General features: G+C 34.5%; 1 protein-coding gene across 1 annotated transcript in view; it reads left to right on the forward strand.

Annotated features, from left to right (window-relative positions):
- Positions 1-18440, forward strand: part of LOC145668075 (uncharacterized) — a 30488-nt gene extending 12048 nt beyond the window's left edge. Inside the window, exon 2 of the mRNA XM_081735582.1 lies at positions 15940-18440. Within this exon, the coding sequence (XP_081591708.1) occupies positions 15940-17248 (1309 nt within the window). The 3' untranslated portion in view covers positions 17249-18440. The remainder of the gene's footprint in view (positions 1-15939) is intronic.
- The last annotated feature ends 1004 nt before the right edge of the window (positions 18441-19444 follow it).

Below are 19444 nucleotides of genomic sequence, written 5' to 3' on the forward strand. Positions count from 1 at the left end.
TGAAGAAAGGAAAAGGAAGATAGGATAGAAGAGAAAAGAGGGAAAGTTAGAAGGTGAGAAAGAGGGAAACTGTTACTGGTCATTTTTGAGAAATATGATAAAGGAAAGTGAATAATTATCGAACTGGGATCATTTCCAATAGCTATTGAGTGAATATTTGGTATTAAGGTGATCAAAGGCAGACACATGTCAACCCATACTTCCCAGACCTAGATCCATGTAACCCAACTACCGAATTATCCCAATCTAGATCTGAGATAGATGAGAAAGTTTGATTAACCAGTTTATTCAATATTTCCGAAAGTTCTCGTCTAGTATCCAACATTTGAAAGATAAATGTCGAAGTTGATGGCATGTTAGAATCGACCACAGAAAAAAAAAATCAGAGTAACATATGTATTTCTCGAAAATTTTTGACTTTCGAAGTTCTCCTATGATGATCATTCGTTCAGGTTACTTCGGTCCTTTTCGCTTCCTTCATAGAGCCAACTTAAATTAAGTTAGTATTGACATTCAAAGACTTTAATTGCCAACTACCATTAATTGTAGTAAGTCACCCATATATATCAAAATAATTGGTGCGCTTAATACTAAACCTACATTCCACTCACACTCACATTCATACAGGACAATGTATACTTTAGGTTGTATTTAGTTGAGTTAAACTAACCTAACTACATTTCTATAGACATTTATTACATTTCAAGAAAAGAAAACTTAGTTTGACATAACATAAAATTTGATACATGAATAAAATATTTATATTAATAATAATACATAGGCATGCACAGAAATCTGTTTCTTTCAACAATATCAAATAAGACATTTCCCTTTTAGAGTTATTAAAAAATTGGATTACATTTAAAAAAATCGACAAAACGAAAGACGAAGAGAGAAGAAAAAAATCAAAGTTAAACATTAAACATATTTCAGATTCAGTACAATGAATACATATCATGGTGAAAAAGAAAAGGAAAAAATAATTGGTTAATTAATCTTAAAAAAAAAAACACTTTGGTAGCATTTTATTGAGTCTCTGTCCCAAGAGGAGAAATTTCGACAATTTTATGAGTCTGTTCTCACGTCGATAGTAACTCCTTTTTCAACTCTCTTTACGCACTGTGATTGGTGTCCATTAGAGTATTTAATCGTTTGTCTTAACGACAGACAAAAAATTTAGTTTCTTCATATTATAGATAAAATTTTCATTTCGTCACTTGACGCACTTGGTATAAAATTTCAAAGTTAATTCAGATTAAAGAAAAATTATCGAATCCAGTCACAGACATTGGGAACATATTTCCATACTACTATATGATATTTCAATGGATAGGTCTTTGGATCTATCTAGGTCCCGTATTCACTTTACTAAATTATTAACCAAAATCAGTTCAAATTAAGATCACTGAATTTCTAGTATAGATCGTGGGGTCAAGAGATTTTAGTCACGAAACTGACGAACGACAAATAGTTAGGTTTCCAATCGTAGGGGAAGGATTTGTTTCGTAGTTTACTGATAGAAGAATTTGTTGGCGGGGCGCACTGTTTCGAAGTTTACTGATTTCACTATGATCTCGCAAAATAAATTTGGAAAGGGATTAGGGTTTTGTTTTCTTACGACCTGCTACTTGTTCCATTTACATGCAACATTTGACATAGTATTAAAAAATTGAATAGCTACAAACATTACTAACAAATCAGTAAGGTGTCATTAATTATAAGTTACGCGGTAATACTTTACATCACAAATAATTGGTCAATGTCGGGTGTCAAAAATCTATGGCAACCTAAAACAACCAGGGTAAATACCGAGCCCTTTACATACATACTCGCATATATATTTATATATTCATATTACTCAATATAATAAATTTCACTTTAATATCAATCTTAGTATTTTGTCGACGTTTAAATTCTACATAACCTTTTTATATTCAACAAGTATTCACACTTGCTTGGCTCAAAATAAACAAAAACCCTGACTAACAAAATTCTTTTTTTTTCTCATAAGGTTGCAACATTGAACTGTATATTTAAACCCGATAATCAATAATAATTCAATTTTACTAAAGATCCGCGTATAAAGAAATAGTTGGTGTTATTTAATAAGTTGACATAAGAGGTGGAAATACAACAAATAGAGCAGGCACCTAACTTTTCAAACTATGTAAGTACATATATAGATGTATATACAGAGAAAGAAAAAAAACCAAGGTTATTCGAAACTAATGGGCCCAAACGACTAATACATACACCATATAACCAATCAATAGAAAGGACACCAGAAATCAGTAGTCAATGGATATAATTTGTACGATCGATGAATAACAAGTAAGTTTCTGGTAATCTGAAATCATAGTGTACCTTCTCGTCAGTTTCTCCCGTGGTGGATTGAGTATCGTGAAAATGGTCCTGAGTTGTGCTGAAATACCTCCACGAATTGTATTCCTCGATGTCTCAGTTAGTACATACGATCAAAATAATTGATATGAACATTGTATGTTGTCATGAATTTCAGAACCGGGGGGGGGAAGGTTGGAAAAATAAAAAAAAACTTTAGAGAAGGAATAGAAGGATAGGTAAAAAGAGAGGAGACAGAACACTACAACTACGAAAGATAAATGGTCGAATTTATGTATATAACAACTCACAGCCAAAAAGTTCACATATGCCGAAAGAGGGTGGTTTACTTTAATACGTAAACTCATCTCCAAAAACACAACTAGTCTGTGCCCGCAAGGGAATTTTCGGAAACACGAAAGCTTTAAGGAAATTCCCCTCCTCGCTGTATCCGGTTGAGTCCTTGGAGAACCCGGAATCCACCGGAAGGTTAGAGAAGGCGCTAATTTAGAATTTCAAAAAGAAAAAAAAATCATCAGACCTCTCGGAAACTAAGAGAGTCCAGAATAGTAATGAAAGTAAAGTAAAATAAAAGCTAAGATATCCCTAATGATAATTTGCCAAAATAAAAAAAATGGAAATAAACTGAATTTTGGATGGGTGATTTCAGTGACCAAACATCACCGATGGCTACCCTGAGCAGACATGCCAAAGTCTGGGACGTCGTTAATTTCCATCATCTAATTAAACTAAGAAAAGAAACGAAAATACTTAAGAGGACTAGGGGTCGAAGTCCGGGTACGCGATGGACATAAATATTAATTCAGTAGCGGTTGATTTAACCAGATAGTCCGATCTAAGTTGCTATATGAACACTGCACAGTAAATAAGGTAAGCAACAAAAAAAAAGTCTCGGAAAGTCAATGAATGTTAAAGGTACGAATGACCAAACCTGTACTTTTCGTTGATCACCGGATATAGCAGTTATTTTTCTTAATTATCATTTCTGTCAACCTTTAAAAGTAATTCCCACATAATGCTACCCTATCTGTTGAAAGGCTTAAGATCCGGGGCTGTTAATATGAGGTCCTTAAATGCGAAGTAACAGACAATTCCCAACTACACTTTACTATCCAAATAGCAAACTCGGTTGGATGAATGTACTGGTGTAGAAGTCAAAACGCGAGAGATTTTTAGTAAGTTGGATGAATGTACTGGTGTAGAAGTCAAAACGCGAGAGATTTTTAGTAAACATATTCATATTCTCACTATATAATATACACTAGGCCTATCTATTTAAATATAGGTGTCATATCATCTCGTTCATTTCACATTATAATCATATTATTATTATATCATTACATTTAATTATTATTTACTCATTTCCACACGAAGTAATATTTTACAGACACCCTATTTCATACATTTTACACGCAGGCCATACACATATTTATATTACGCACTAAAAATATATAATTATCACAATCTGTCGCGCTTAAACCACTACACGATAACATTAATCGAACCACGGACTCTTTGTTTAGAACAACCAAATCATATTTACTTCGCAGTTAAAAAAAATCATACGTGTATTCACTGAAAGTTAAGTTGTCAACGATAATTTAATTTTGATTTGCTGATAAAACTAAAGCAACAATGGAATTTTTCTACAGCCACGGGAACAGAGAATTTAATATTACATTTTGAAACAAACAGTAACAGCATATTGGCTTTACTTCTATTAAGAAAATAGGCATTCTTGATTTCTGTGGATATTTCGATTGCTACTTGACCTAGCAAGCTGTAATTTTCAGAACTACGAGATCTCATGCTATTTCATCAAAACGTACACTCATTTGAACCGAAAACCATGTCCACGGGATGTAATTTAGAAATAAGAGGCCAAAATCAAACAATCTAGGTCACTAACTTGGCGATGATGTAATGTCAACAAACAATTGATTAGCGAAAACGGACACGATGGCGCTGTAGTGGAGACTTAATTTACCGTGTACTGAAATATATACTTGTACTTATTAATCAGAAATCAAATATTTACTCTCGTTTAGTGTGCTTTGAGTTAGACAAATGGTATTAAACTAACGCATGTGAACTACACTGTCCTAACAGTAGAAATCACGCACTCACACAGAACTACTAACTACACACACCACTATAAATACTACACATAAAAACTACTAACTAAACAAGCACCATTTAATTACATGCATATTGAGGAAAAGTACTTGATATATTATACTTAACACACTACTGCCTTGTCGGTATATAGAGTTGGCTCTAGTAAACTTTAGGGGGCAAAATGAGAAGAGTTAACCCTAGGTCCAATTGACCTGACCAATTGTTTACAAAAGGATTACTAAAGATTCATGCCCCGGGGGCCACCTTAACGAGGTTTATTGAGGGACCCTTCCCCTGAGAGGGGAAAAGGCCCTAAAACAAGCAATAACTAACCCATCCCCCGCTAGAACGTTCAATTTGGAAAGAGAAATAGGAGCCCTTTTTGTTCAATTAAGCTGCCATTCTGATGATTAATATCACACTACGAAACCTACCATGTACATGCACTTACTGAATAATAATAAAAAAAAATCACATCTATCAGATACACGAATAAAATGCACAAAACCAGGTCGTATTTTCCCTAATCCCTAACTGATTTTAAAAGGATCAAAAATCATTCTCCCATTTCGTCTATTCTAGCTTGATTGGATGACGAGCAATTTGGCGTCTGATGAACTGGTTCCTATTTCCTCTTGGTTTTACTGAATTATTAACTGTCCTTTTAGAAAAAAAAACAGATTCTTGAGTTCCTAAATAATCATACGGCGTTTATTATATGATTAGATTAACTTTTACCTTGCTTCTCCTCGAATTTCCACCATAAAAATGGTAATCAATTTTTGCAGGTCGTACACACAAATCGTCCTAGTTAAGAATAATAATTTTGCGCCGAAAACGACAGGGGTTGGAGAATTCCTCCAATCAAGGCGAAACCTTTAGCCGCGGAAATTACAAACCAAATAGAAATTTGTCAAATCCAGATATAACCGGATCTGAAAGTGACTATGAATTAGTGAGAGGGGGTGAGGGAATGTTTAGGTACCTGGCGAAAATCTACATTGGTCTGAAATTAAGAAAATTTACATCCAATGGCAGAACTATATTTCGGTATGACGTCACAATGGTAAACCTTGTAACTATTGAACTTGTATATGCGAAAATGGGATTTACAATTGATCAAAATATAAATAAATATATTATTCAGTTAAAATATGATTACTAATGAGACCTTTCGATTCATTACATTTAATTTGAAGTAAAGAGAATAAATAAATTGTGTAATTAAACCGAAATTGAATTTTAAAAAAAATCACTAGGGACAGGATGAGTAAAAAAAGTTGCCATTACTCTCAACTGTAATGGTACATTACAAACTCTTATTTGGATAGTCCAAAGATCGATCATACATTGCTCTAATGGCTTTCTTTTGAAATATTATGAGTGGTTATATTTTTGATTTATTAGCATGTCCGCAAACAATACACAAATATATCAAATGACTTTATATATATACATTGTATAGCATTCTTTTTAAGTAGTTTTTTTTCTTTAGCGAACTAATAATGCTAATAATTTCCATGTTGTTAATTGGCGTAAAGAAGAATGAGAAGTTGTATGGTATACCCGTATTCAAAGCTGTATTTTCCATTAGGGGTATCTTTGATGCTAGTGCAAAATGATCATTCAACACATTTGATATATGTTCATTATCAACTAAGGTATTTCCTATTTTCAATTGTATACAATCTATATAATTATTTACCTTATTAGTTAATATTTCTTTAACAACACCCCAAAATTTCCTACTGTCAGACAAAGTTTCCTGTATTTCTTTGTGATAATACTCGCTCTTCAGTTGCCGTCTCGACTTTGTCGCCATATTTCTAACTTTTCTATGCTCATTTCGTATATCTATATTATCTGGGAATTTTTTTAATTAAAGAGTAATATTTATCTCTCATTTTTACTAAACTTAACAATTCCTCGTTTATCCAAGGAGACTTAGGTTTATATCCTTTCCTACAGACCTTATGCATATTTTTATATTTAGATATTTCAATCCCTTCTGACATATACTTTATCAATTTACCGTGTTGTTCATCAATGCAATTAGTAGTTAAAGAAAGTTTTGTATTCCTAAAATAATTATTTAGTTTATAATTTATTTTAGATAAACGTGAACGTTCCATATTGTTTACATAATATTCTACTCGTTGAAATATGATGTTACATATTAATATATTATGGTCACTTATATCAGCTATATATTATTAACAGAAACCACTTCAATCGTTTACTAATACATGATCTATCAAGGTTCTACTATTATCAGTCAGCCTGCTCCGATATTTAATATTTGTTTCAAAGAGGCCATAATTTCCACAAAACTGTACATATTTCAAAGTTTCAGTTGAATCTCTTTTTAATGTGTCAATATTAAAGTCCCCTACCATTAGAATGGATGAATTTTTACAACTAGTTACCACAGTCTCCATGTCATGTAACAGTTCATTAACCATATTCTTGTTTGAATTATATATACTAAAAGCATGAAATGTACACTATATGCTTTATCTATAATATATAATTGTCTAGAAATTAAATCATTATTGATATAAACAAATATTCCTCCACCACGATTATAGTCCCTATACACATAGAACTTATAGTTGTTAATATTATAGTATTCAATTTCTCCAGAATACAACCATGTTTCAACAATAATTATAACTTTTACAGTATGCATTCTATGTAACAATAGCTCTAATTCATTAATTTTATTCCGTATACTTCTAGCATTTAAATATAAAATTGAAAAATGTCCCTATTGTTTGAATCAATACAGTTTTTAGCATACTGTTCTATATTGTCAAAACTGAATTCATACAGATTGATACGTAAATCTATGTGTTCATCCATATTTAGCTTTCTTTACGATTCCCAGTGTCTGTCTTCCCGATTTTTATTTTGTTTCTTTTGTTTTCTAAGATGATCTTAATTTGTAGTTTAAATATTAGTTCTAAGTAACACTTATCCATAGTCAATTCGTGATCTTCTCTTTCATACATTTTGTATGTTAGGTATTTTTTTTCGTTGGAAGGCGTACACTTTTTCTTTCTTGTTTGGCAAGGTATACAAACTTTGGGTTTACGTTTTTCCGAGCAATGTTTTTGTTCATGTTTTTTTTTTTCGTCCACAAATTTTACAAGTTTGTTTTTCATCCTAGGTGAATCTTTGGGTATGCCCTAAATCAAGACAACGAAGGCATCTAGGAATTGAAACGAAATCTTTGATTGTTAAGGCTTCGTAAAGACGATATACCCTATTTGTGTGAAGTAGTTTCTTATAGATTTCATTGGGTGCTTCAATTACCAAATGACACCTGGTGTCATTCTTTGGACCTGTTCTGAATTTCGGCTTTACTCCTTTCTTTGCAAATTCCACATCGTTATCTTCCAAGTTTTGTTCAATAATTGTAGACACAATATCTGCGTCTTTCATTTCTGCCGGTACATTGTATATAATGGCCAATGGTCTTTTCTTCCTTTCTATATTCAGTTTTGAATTCTTCCATCACTTTTTTATTTATAGATATTTTCTCTATATCTTCTTTAGTTTCTGTTTCGACTGTCAGTGAACCACCCACCGGCTTGAGAGAAACAATCTTAACTCTGTCCTTAATTGGATTAAAATACTTCTCAATCTTGATTTGAAGATGTTTGATGGACTCATTCTCCTCCCTTTTAGTAATATGACTGGCTTTTGTTTGGCCATTTCCTCTAATTGCTCTAGCTCTTACCGTCTCGTTTTTTTTTTTGAAACAGTATTTTGATTTCTTATTTTTTCCTCAGCAATGACTATTCTAGTCTTAAATTCCCCGTTTTCGTCTTTTAGTTTTTGATTTTCTTCCTTAATATGATCAATGATTCCCTCCATCATCGATTGGTAGATGAGCCATTTTGTTAGTTCTTCTTTAACTGCTTCTATTTTGGCTTTATCATTTTTTTTACGTCGAGTGTATTATCAATAAACTTGAGTGCTTGATAATTACTCATACCTATAGAGCAACTGTCAACCTTACTCTGAACACCTGAGTTTTGTTGTTCTTGTTCAGCTTCTTATCGTGATGTTCAGGGGGAATTGATACTTCTCTTTTGTTTGCTGCTCGCAGGCGTTGATATAAGTTTACCATAGTCATCTCTTCATAACTGCCAAAACTACTCTTGGATCTTCTTTCGTCCGACTGACTCATGTTAGTCTTCTAGTGGAGACTCCGAAACTATTAGGAGGGATCCTAAGAGTTGGGTCACTGGTTGTTTACTAGTTCACCAAATATTGATACCAGTTCGTATTTTATAGTCACACTATACCTACTGTAATGTTCTTTCCCTAATCCCCGCCTTAAGGGAGTTTTTATTAGAACCATGCACGTGTTTTTACTATGATGTTTACTATAGTCTGTTAAGTGTGCTGATAACAGGATTAGGTTCTACTTACGTGTCTCCAATATCAACGTCTTTATTTGTCCAGGTCTTTTAATGTAATAATTTACATCTTGATTTAATTTCGGCATTTTGCACAGTAAATAAAACGGGCAAACCAATATTTGCAAGACTGACTCGGTGGCCAGATGGTTAACGCGTTGATATCTGGGATAAATGGTCGTGGGTTCAACTCACGACAGGTGGAACATTTTTCTTTCTAAATATGTTTCTATATGTTCACATATATTATTAATATTTGTTTTCTTGCATTTCTCGTATGTTATTTTAGATCATGTGTTCATAGATTAGGGTAGCTTAAATCAGGTTTCGTTATATATGCTTACACTTTCGCATCTTTTCTTCAAAATTGACTTTTATATCTTCACATTTATTAATAATGATTTATTTATTTCAATTTTAGTGCTCATGTGTTAGCGGTAATTAGGTAAGAATATGTTCGTATACAATATAGAACGATGCCATACACAGCAATGCGTTGCTTTTCCTTTATTCAGAAAATTACTGCGAGAGTATGCTATGCAGCTGAACCTCTTAGTGCCGGTGGCATCAGTTTTCTGAACGTAGACGCTCTGTCAAATCACGTGTTTGGCCACACAATATATATCAGCACTATTAGAGTTTCACACTAACCCCTATTCAAAGCGGATCGATTGAAACGAACTATTTGTGGTGTTAATATTTTTCATCATAGCGCGGAAACGGTAACTAACAGTAATAAACGGTTTGATAACCGATCGAGGTTTGGAGTGGAAATACCACAACCCACAGCACTTTACCAAACTGGAAGTTGTTGAAAGTTTCTAAAAAGGTAGTTTCAATACTGATCTCTGTAGACTAAGAACGATAAGGGTTATCGAGATACGGTTTCGTACAATTCATTTAGCTTTTCAAGAATAGGCCCATCTCCTCCGTTAACCCTCTATTCAAACGGTAAGCATTTCAAGTTAGCCATTTCCGCTTTCAGCATTTACCCTTACAGAACGGAAAAGGTTACAGATATCGAAAGGCTGCTTTCTGCATACAATTAAATGTTTAAATTGAACATATCATGATTACCCATTGAACTCTACATGAAACGAACATGGTTCAAATTTACTATTAAAACCGGTTTCAGTATATTTTTGAACTCTTTTTGCCATACAACAAAAAAGATAGCATGTAACCAGATTCAGTTTTCTGCAAGCGTCTGAATACAATATATAATGACAATTCGCGACACTGTCAAATACGTAAATTCTTCAAGTTTGCCATTAGATTCAATTTTAATACTTATTTTCTTAGAGGAAGAATGCTAAAATGTATCAGGTTGCAGTTTCTTGTAAACGATTCTCTATTCATATACTATGTTCACTTCCTCCGTTGAAGTTCAGTCAAACTGGAAGTGGTTAGAATAAACCGCTTTTGGTTTCAATGTTTATCGTCAGAAAACAAACACAGTAACAGATAGTTTATCAAAAAAGCTTTTATGAAAGCGTTTTAGCATCTTTAACTTATCTCTACTATTCACAGCACTATACCAGAACCACATTTGCTTCAAACTTACAATTACTTCTGGTTTCAATACTGATTTCCGTAAAGCAAAAGTTGTAAGAGATTGAGATCTGGTTGTGTTCAATCGAGTCAGCTTGCCGAGGAAACCATCTATCTTTCCCGTTGAAGACCTGTTCAAACCTGAAGGGATTACAATTATCTGTCTCCAGTTTTAACATTTATCATTATGAAACGAAAGTGGTAACAGGTATTGAGGAGCTGTTTTCTTGCAAATGATTAGTATTCTTGTTATCTGATTTTCATATGGAAATACTGGATAAGATATCGAAAAGCTCTTCTGTGATCGGATCAGCGTCCCAACGATACGTTCTATTTCCTTCCCTAACTTTCTATTCAAATTCGAATTGCTTCAAATTAACGATTTTTTTCAACATTTATCTCTACAGAAGTAAAAGAGTAACGAATAGCTAGTAATAGTTTTTGAGATGGATCCAGCTTCCAAGGAACAGAATCTATCTTGATCTTGTTACTCTATATCAACAAGTTGTTACAGATGTACTACTTGGAATTTAAGTATTGTATTCGCATATTTCGGAAGAATTAGTTTCACACTGTGAAACGACATTCACTTGTTTAAATTGGGTAAAGTATAACCCTTGTAAATAATAAGGCCCAAATAAGTTTATAGTTCAGAGAGAGCTAAAATCCATGTTGTTGACTTCAGGTAAATATTTGCTTCAGCAATGGTACACTTTATGATATGCCTCATCATGATTCAATAAATAGGGCTAGTAAACGAAAAGCACTACTATATTCTTCCTCAGACAATTGACGCTTGGCAAAATCTGTCAGTCCTGGAGCTTCTTAAACAATATTCTGCTTAGATATACGGACAATGTCACCTTGTCCCAAATCCAGTTTCGTCCACATTGTTCCATCTGGAGCAATAAAACTGTCACCACTACTGGCGTTGTCTTCTCCATCACTGTCTTTCACTTCTTCATGACTTTAATTTAAAATGTTCTTTTCAAGTTTAGAATCACTTTACTTTCCATCTCCTTCATTCATATTCTGCAAATTGTCATTATTTTCAGTCTCATCTCCTGAGAGATCATATAAACTCGAAATCTTTCTTGAGGTCTTCTTGTAAAATGTCACATGTGCACAGTTCACCTCAACCAATTACACATACACACTAACATGCATATATTTGCCACATTTGCCGTCAATAAATCACTGCGAGATATCTGGTAAGGCAACGAAAAAACTTGTATAGATATCCCATAAAAATTATTGTTGGAACTAGATATCTCAATAAGAGAATAAGCTATCCTATTTTTTATGCCTCAAATTACAATCAATAAAATTTTCAACTCTTCTTTTGTACAGAAATAAAAACTGTTTTGAGATGTAATTTGTAAATTAGAAACAGAAACACATACTCCATATTCTTTATAAGGCAGTCAAAATGATTGCTTCGTGCTTCTAGGTACACCTAACACTAGCGCCCCTATAAAAGAAATATAAACTTTCTGTTAATACTACCAGCAAGTGAGCACAACAATATTAAAAGTCATTGAATTTCAGGGCCTTAGCGAAAACATTAGAGAAGTAATACGAAATTATATTTCTCGAAGCAGTCAAAATGACTGCTTCGTGCTTCTAGTTTTAACATTGCCACACATGACCTTTCTTGCTACCTATTTCTCGAAATTTCATGCGTTAATTCACATGTAAGAGAAGTCCGATTGCCTTTTCAGAAATTCGAGTCAGAGATAGGAGACAGACCGACGTCTAATACTAACAGTACTTCAGGGCCTGTTAATAGTACTTAATCTCTGTTTCTACGTAATTCTACATTACTTTACAAAATGGTTCCTTTTCATCATTTGTAAATTAGTACTTTCTTACTTTTGGCTATTGTTTAGCTTTGGCGGGCCAGGTTTTGTACATACTTTTTGCGATATTCTAATCCGATGCGGTTGCTTTATGGTTTCATAGGTTAAATTACGTTACAAACATTAAATTCAGACAGCCTTGGCGAGCGAGCGTTAGCGAGTGAAGGCGGGTAGAATACCGTAGGGCACGTTGTTTTCTATCTTCGTAGCCAACAATTTTACTTTCTTTTCTCACACAAATCACTTCCACTTATCTTTACGGTTTGTACAAATCCCCTACTGCCCCCCCAAAAAAACGTGTTCGATATTTTCTTGACTACCTGAACACCCCTATCAACTCGTTTTTGCTAGTTTTGGGCCCCTAATACTAAAGAATTACCCTACTTTTTAATGCAAATGAAAATGGAACTTAAAAGTCATATTATTAGTTATATAAAATACAGTCAAAGAAATTTTAATTTTTTCACCTCCATATTCTTTAAAACCTAGAAGTAAATCATAATATATTAAAAAAATGTAATTAGTCATAGGGTTATTATAATTTGAAAGATAAAGTAAAGAAATGGAAATAAATTCCTTTTCAGTAGTTTATAGGCTAGGGAAAAAACCAAGGCATATTCCCATTTTTTAAATTCCTTCTCACCGGGAATATTCCCACTGTCAATCACTAACCAAGGGGTGCCTCGGAGGCACCCTGTTCAATTTTAATGCCATTATACTTAATAGATATTTCGTCCAGTGGCCAGTGCTCTAAAATTCTTCAATCTCTTGGAAATGCACCCTCTGATTGCGTTTCGTAAGCAATTTTTTTACTTTATCTCAGAAAGAATAGCGTTATTTTTTCTGCTAACGTAAAGGGGTGCCTCTGACGCTCCTATTGAAATATGCACTTTTCTAATTATTTGATACTGTTCATTGTTTATTACCATTGACAAATGATTTCATAGTAATGTAGTGACTAGTCCTTCCTATTAATGACGGAAAATACAAATGGTCGCGGTGAGTTCAGGTAGCTTGTATATGCAGCAGGGAGCCTCAGGGGCACCTCTTGCATCTTTTCAGGTTAAAATTAGCATGGGCTTTCTCGGCTTAAGTATAAATTACTTTTGTAGTTTTGATTTTGATATGGTTTATAAATGTCCAGTGTTCATGATAATATTAGGCGTATAGTATTATATAATTTTTATTCCATCAAGATTGTGTTTAAAGAAGATATATTATCTATTAGGCCCTTCAAACTACGTAGACATACTTAGTGTAGAGTGCCCATAGCCGTCTTCTTTGAGTATTGTATTGTAGTAACGCGGGAATGAAACATGTAATGTTAATGTGAATTCCGGAGGAAGAAGTAGTGATTTCCCGATGTTTTTCCCATGAAGTAGAATGCTCCATATTAGTAAAAAAGTACGTTCGGAAACTATGGAGGCGTTATTTGAAAAAGAAATTATGAAGAAGCTTTGCTTCCCATTAATTCTCAAGTCGCATACTAGAAGTTCTTTTGCTGTTTTTGCCGTTGCATGTGTTAAAACGTATATATAAGTCTATAACTTGATGTGAAGTTACATGGATTTACATGGTAATTTCACAACATCCTCTTGAAAATGTAGTTTTCTTAAAATTTCTTGTATGCTAGCAAAATTGTGATCACTTAACTGCATCACAGAATACATGATGGAGTTCTATATTAATTTTATATCATATGTTAAATTTATATATAAAAAATCTAAGGAATTTACCCGTTTAAAACTCGTGGGGTGTTGATCACTTGCTCACAGGTATTGGGTAGAGACTTTATATAACAAATTCCTCTTCCCTACCATAATCCACTCGTCAGATACATTGCTTTTCGCCTAAAATTTAAATGTGTTCTCTTACTCGTAGGATCTTCATTCTACTGACAGTAGCGAAAAAAGGAAGGACGAAGTTTTCTAGCTAAGATGCATGTCTGGCAAACTGCAGTGTAAAATCTAATTTCAATCGATTTACTCATTTCCGCAGCTAATGCCACATTAGCTAGATGTCTAGCTTGTTTACTGAGATATAATATCGTCGCATGAAAACCAGAGGAACGTAACTTCAAAAATGCAGTTTTCATTTTCTTCATGTTTGGACACAATTTTGAAAGCCCAACTTAGTGTAAACGGAACGGAACGCCATCTGTTCTTCTTGTCGATCGTGCGCTGTAATTTAGCTCAATTACCATTGTATTAAATTCACATCTTTGTAAGTAAACAATTTTTTTTTTTTTTTTTTTTTTTGTCTTCTGGCTTGTAAACCTTCAAAAATGGATTTACGTATCTCTTGTTCTTATTTAGCGATATGCAGATTGTTCATCTTCTCCCTCTTTAGTGTTGTATTTCCCAAAACACTGGTGCACGCGACAGTTTTTCGAAAGTAAAAAAGCTAGCATGAAACTATCCTCTCTCTAAAGAGAGTGTCTCGTCAAAATACAATTTTTCACTAAAAATTTAATGCTCCTCCCGTCTTTATGATAACCATTTGAATGAACGTTACATGATAAAATGCCACTTAAATATAGACACTCAACATATTAAATATTTTATTTCACACAGCTCAGCTTTTTGTCTTATGTAACGTGATGCATAACACATTTCTTGCATTTTTTGCTATTCATCGTGTAGCATTTATCTATAAATGCCATTGTAACTTTTAATGTAAAAAAAAAACAAAAACAGTAATGACTAAACTGTTTCACGATGACGGTTACACTCCCAGGCATTGTTTAAAGAAAATTAATAGCAGGTTTCCAAACCGAATATAGAATTTTGATTTCTCCGAATAGAATTACACCAGGTTATTAGAATTTTTTTTTTAAGCAGAATCGTACAACAGCACTAGTAATAATCTAAGGGTGACGAAGGTGCTAATGCTTGTTCACATTATCTTAACGTGGACTTCTGGGATCTTAATGTCACGTATTTCAAATAAACAGATAAAAATTACAAGAAATTGGATACTCGCCGCCTCTCAAAAGTATTTACTTAATAAGAGGACTTAAGTATGTATCAAATGTAACCGCGTAGCTATATATCAATAGACGCAACGATTGTATTACGTATTAATGTTTACTATCTCAAAGAATCAGACTATATTAAAAACACACGTAGAGATTGGTGTACTGATTCAAATGACATATTTTGTGCAATATTATAAAACTTGTTATTTCTTTCCCTTGTTTTTTTGTCATCATTACATTTTGTGTAATGGCAATTGCAACATGTTCTTACGATTGCTAAATTTTGTAACACAAAAATTAATGATATATAAATATTTTAGTAATAATGGATCTCTATTTTCACTGATAATAATGAATATTTATTCCATAGCACAACATATGTATACGTTCTTATGCACTTAACTCTGATATCGTATATATAAATAATTGAACAATTTGATATATTAAAGCAAATTGCACACTTCTATTTCCAGAATAGAGAAATATGGAAACACCTCGATAGTTCTCGGTTCCATGTTTCTACAATATTTCATGTAACAGAACAAAAATAAACGTAATTTTATATTGAAATATAATGTATGATTTCATTTTTGGTTGTTACTTATTAACTATATTCACGTTTCCTTGTTTATTGAACTTGTTACAGACGCTACACCGAATATGATCTTCACACAGAAGTGAATACTTCTATTATATTAAAGGAAGCCATTTCTCATTCAGATGTGAATTCTGATATTACGAAGCAGTTGGGCAAAGGAATTATTCTCTCACATTTGTCAAGTAATACGGTAACACGTGAAAGTGAAAAGTGTCATACGTACCGAAACAGTGATAAACGCAATACTCAAAGTTTAACTTCGTCAAGTCGTAAGTCCATACATACAGCTGAGAAGTCCCACCTGTACGAACAGTGTGGTAAGGGTTATAGCGTACGTTCAAGTTTGACTACACCCATGTTAATCCACAAAGGAGAAAAACATTACACATGCAAAGAGTGTAGAAAAGGGTTTAGTCAACGTTCAAGCTTGTCATATCACACCTTAATCCACAAAGGAGCAAAACCTTACACATGCCAAGAGTGTGGAAAAGGATTTATTCAACATTCGAAATTATCAAGTCACATGTTAATCCATACAGGAGAAAAACCTCACAAATGCCAAGAGTGTGGAAAAGGATTTAGTCAACGTTCCAACTTACTAAGACACATGTTAATCCACACAGGAGAAAAACCTTACACATGCCAAGAGTGTGGACACGGATTTAGTGGACGTTCAAGTCTGGCTTCACACATGTTAATACACACAATAGAAAAGCGTCACACGTGCCAAGAGTGTGGAAAAGGATTTAGTTACCGTTCGCACTTATCAAGACACATGTTAGTCCACACAGGAGAAAAACCTCACACATGTCAAGAGTGTGGACGCGGATTCAGTGTACGTTCAACACTCGCTACACACTTGTTAATCCACACAGGAGCAAAACCTCACAAATGCCAAGAGTGTGGAAAAGGATTTAGTCAACGTTCCAACTTACTAAAACACATGTTAATCCACACAGGAGAAAAACCTTACACATGCCAAGAGTGTGGACACGGATTTAGTGGACGTTCAAGTCTGGCTACACACATGTTAATACACACAATAGAAAAGCGTCACACGTGCCAAGAGTGTGGAAAAGGATTTAGTTACCGTTCGCACTTATCAAGACACATGTTAGTCCACACAGGAGAAAAACCTCACACATGCCAAGAGTGTGGACACGGATTCAGTGTACGTTCAAGACTGGCTACACACTTGTTAATCCACACAGGAGAAAAACCTCTCAAATGTCAAGATTGTGGGAAGGGATTTACTCATCGTTCATCCTTAAAAACTCATATGATGATCCATTGTGTAGAAAAACCTTACACATGCCAACAGTGTGGAAATGGATTTAGTTTACGTTCGTCTGGCTAGGCACATGTTAATCCACACAGGAGAAAAGCGATACACATGTGATAACTGTGGTAAAGGATTTAGAGTACGTTCAAATTTGGCTCAACATATGATCATTCACAAAGGAAGAAAAACCTCACATATGCCAAGAGTGCGGAAAGAGATTTAGTCAACATTCAAAAAGTGAAAATGAAATCTTTAAGTTTACTGTCCCAGGGTTATGCCGGTTAGGCTAAAGGAGACGGTGGTGATGAGAGATGAGTGAAATGGTGGAATGTAGAAAGTGGGAGGAAACGGGAGAACCCCGAGAAAACACACGAGCACGGTATTATTCCACCACAAAGTCCAGACGGCTCTAGCTAGGATCAAACCAGGGACCCCACGCAACGTAGGTAAACGCTCTACCAATGAGCCACCGCGCCCCTAGTCAATGTTCAAGTTTGGCAAGACACAGGTTAATCCACACAGCAGAAAAAGGTTAGTTCTTTGAAAAAGGGATTACGGTACTTAGTTTTGTGCAACCACAAGTTAATCCACACAGCACGGAAATCTCACCCCAATGAACGTGGAAATTGATTTAGTCGGCGTTCTAGTTCGGCTACGCATCTTGTTACACACATTTGACAATACTCCTAGAAGCCGAGAATGTGGAAAGGGATTAAGTTTTCATTCAAGGTTGGCAAAACATTTAACTACACAGGTGCAAAGCTTTTGTCGTGCGATGAATTTGATTCGCATTTAAACTTGGCAAGAGAAATTTTGATATACATAAGTGAAAAATTTCACACATGCGATGAGTGTGGAAAAGTATTTCCTCTACCTACAAAAATTGCAAGACATTTTACCATACAGATAAAAATGTCAGATGCGGCAGGACGCACGTGAAAAGATGATGAATACGAAGTTCATATTTTGCAACGCACATGATAAAATACACAGGGGAAACTACTACTGAAATGAAGAAACAAAGTCGCTCTAAACGGGTACGGTGGATTTCATTGAAATTAATATTTGGCAACAGTTTTATTAATACAGATATGTAGGATTCAGCGTGTCAAAATTATGAACAATGACTTGGTCGAAGCTTAATCTCAGAGAGACATGTTATCGCATACAGGTAAAAATGGGTGTGCAAAAGTGTGAAAATCGTTTACTTGAATTCCATATTTTGTTAGTGGAAACACATTAAAAGATATGACGCGATTTACTAAAATATCATGCTTGTATATAAGAGGATGTAGTCAGGTTACAAACATAGGAACACATACAAGTACGAAACATCTTACTTGTCAAAAGTGCAACAAAATGCCTCAATATCACGTTCCTTAAGAAAAATGTTAACATACAAATGACAAACTTTGTACGTACCAACAGTATGGCAAGATATTTTGTCGAAGTTCACAAATCTAAGAGATGATAGCACTAATAATAGTAAAAGTAATCAAGATAACTATAATAATAATAACATGTAATTGATAAAAACAGTAGCTGAACTAACGAGGAAACGGTCGCAAGTGTAAACAACCGATTTGGCTGCGTTCTGGATATGTGTTACTGGAGACCAAAGTAGGAGACACGTATTCTGGTGTTTGGGCCCATACGCAGAAATTTCTGAAATACGGGGCAACAAATTGCCCCTACATGCTTTACCAAGAAAGCGAATGACGTTACTTGTACACAACCGATTTGGCTGGGGTCCGGATATGTGTTACGGGAGACCAAATTAGGAGACACGTATTTTGGCGTTTGGACTCATACGCAGAAATTTCCGAAATACGGGTCCCAAAAGTGGCCCTACATGCTATAACTAGGAAGCGAATGACGTTACTTGTACACAACCGATTTGGCTGGAGTCCGGATATCTGTTGCGGGAGACCAAAATAGGAGACACGTATTTTGGCGTTTAGGCACATACGCAGAAATTTCCAAAATACGGGGCCCCAAAGTGCTATAACTAGGAAGCGAATGACGATACTTGTACACAACCGATTTGGCTGGGTCCGGATATGTGTTACGGGAGACGGGCTTATAATAGCCATATTCGGACCCCAGCCAAATCGGTTGTGTACAAGTAACGTCATTCGCTTCCTAGTTATAGCATGTCGGGCCAATTTTGGGACCCGTATTTCGGAAATTTCTGCGTATGAGTCCGAACGCCAAAATACGTGTCTTCTAATTTGGTCTCCAGTAACACATCCGGATCCCAGCCAAATCGGT

This window comes from Thermobia domestica, chromosome 13 (assembly GCF_964235325.1).
Source record: "Thermobia domestica chromosome 13, izTheDome1.hap1.1, whole genome shotgun sequence".
Lineage (NCBI taxonomy): Eukaryota > Metazoa > Arthropoda > Insecta > Zygentoma > Lepismatidae > Thermobia > Thermobia domestica.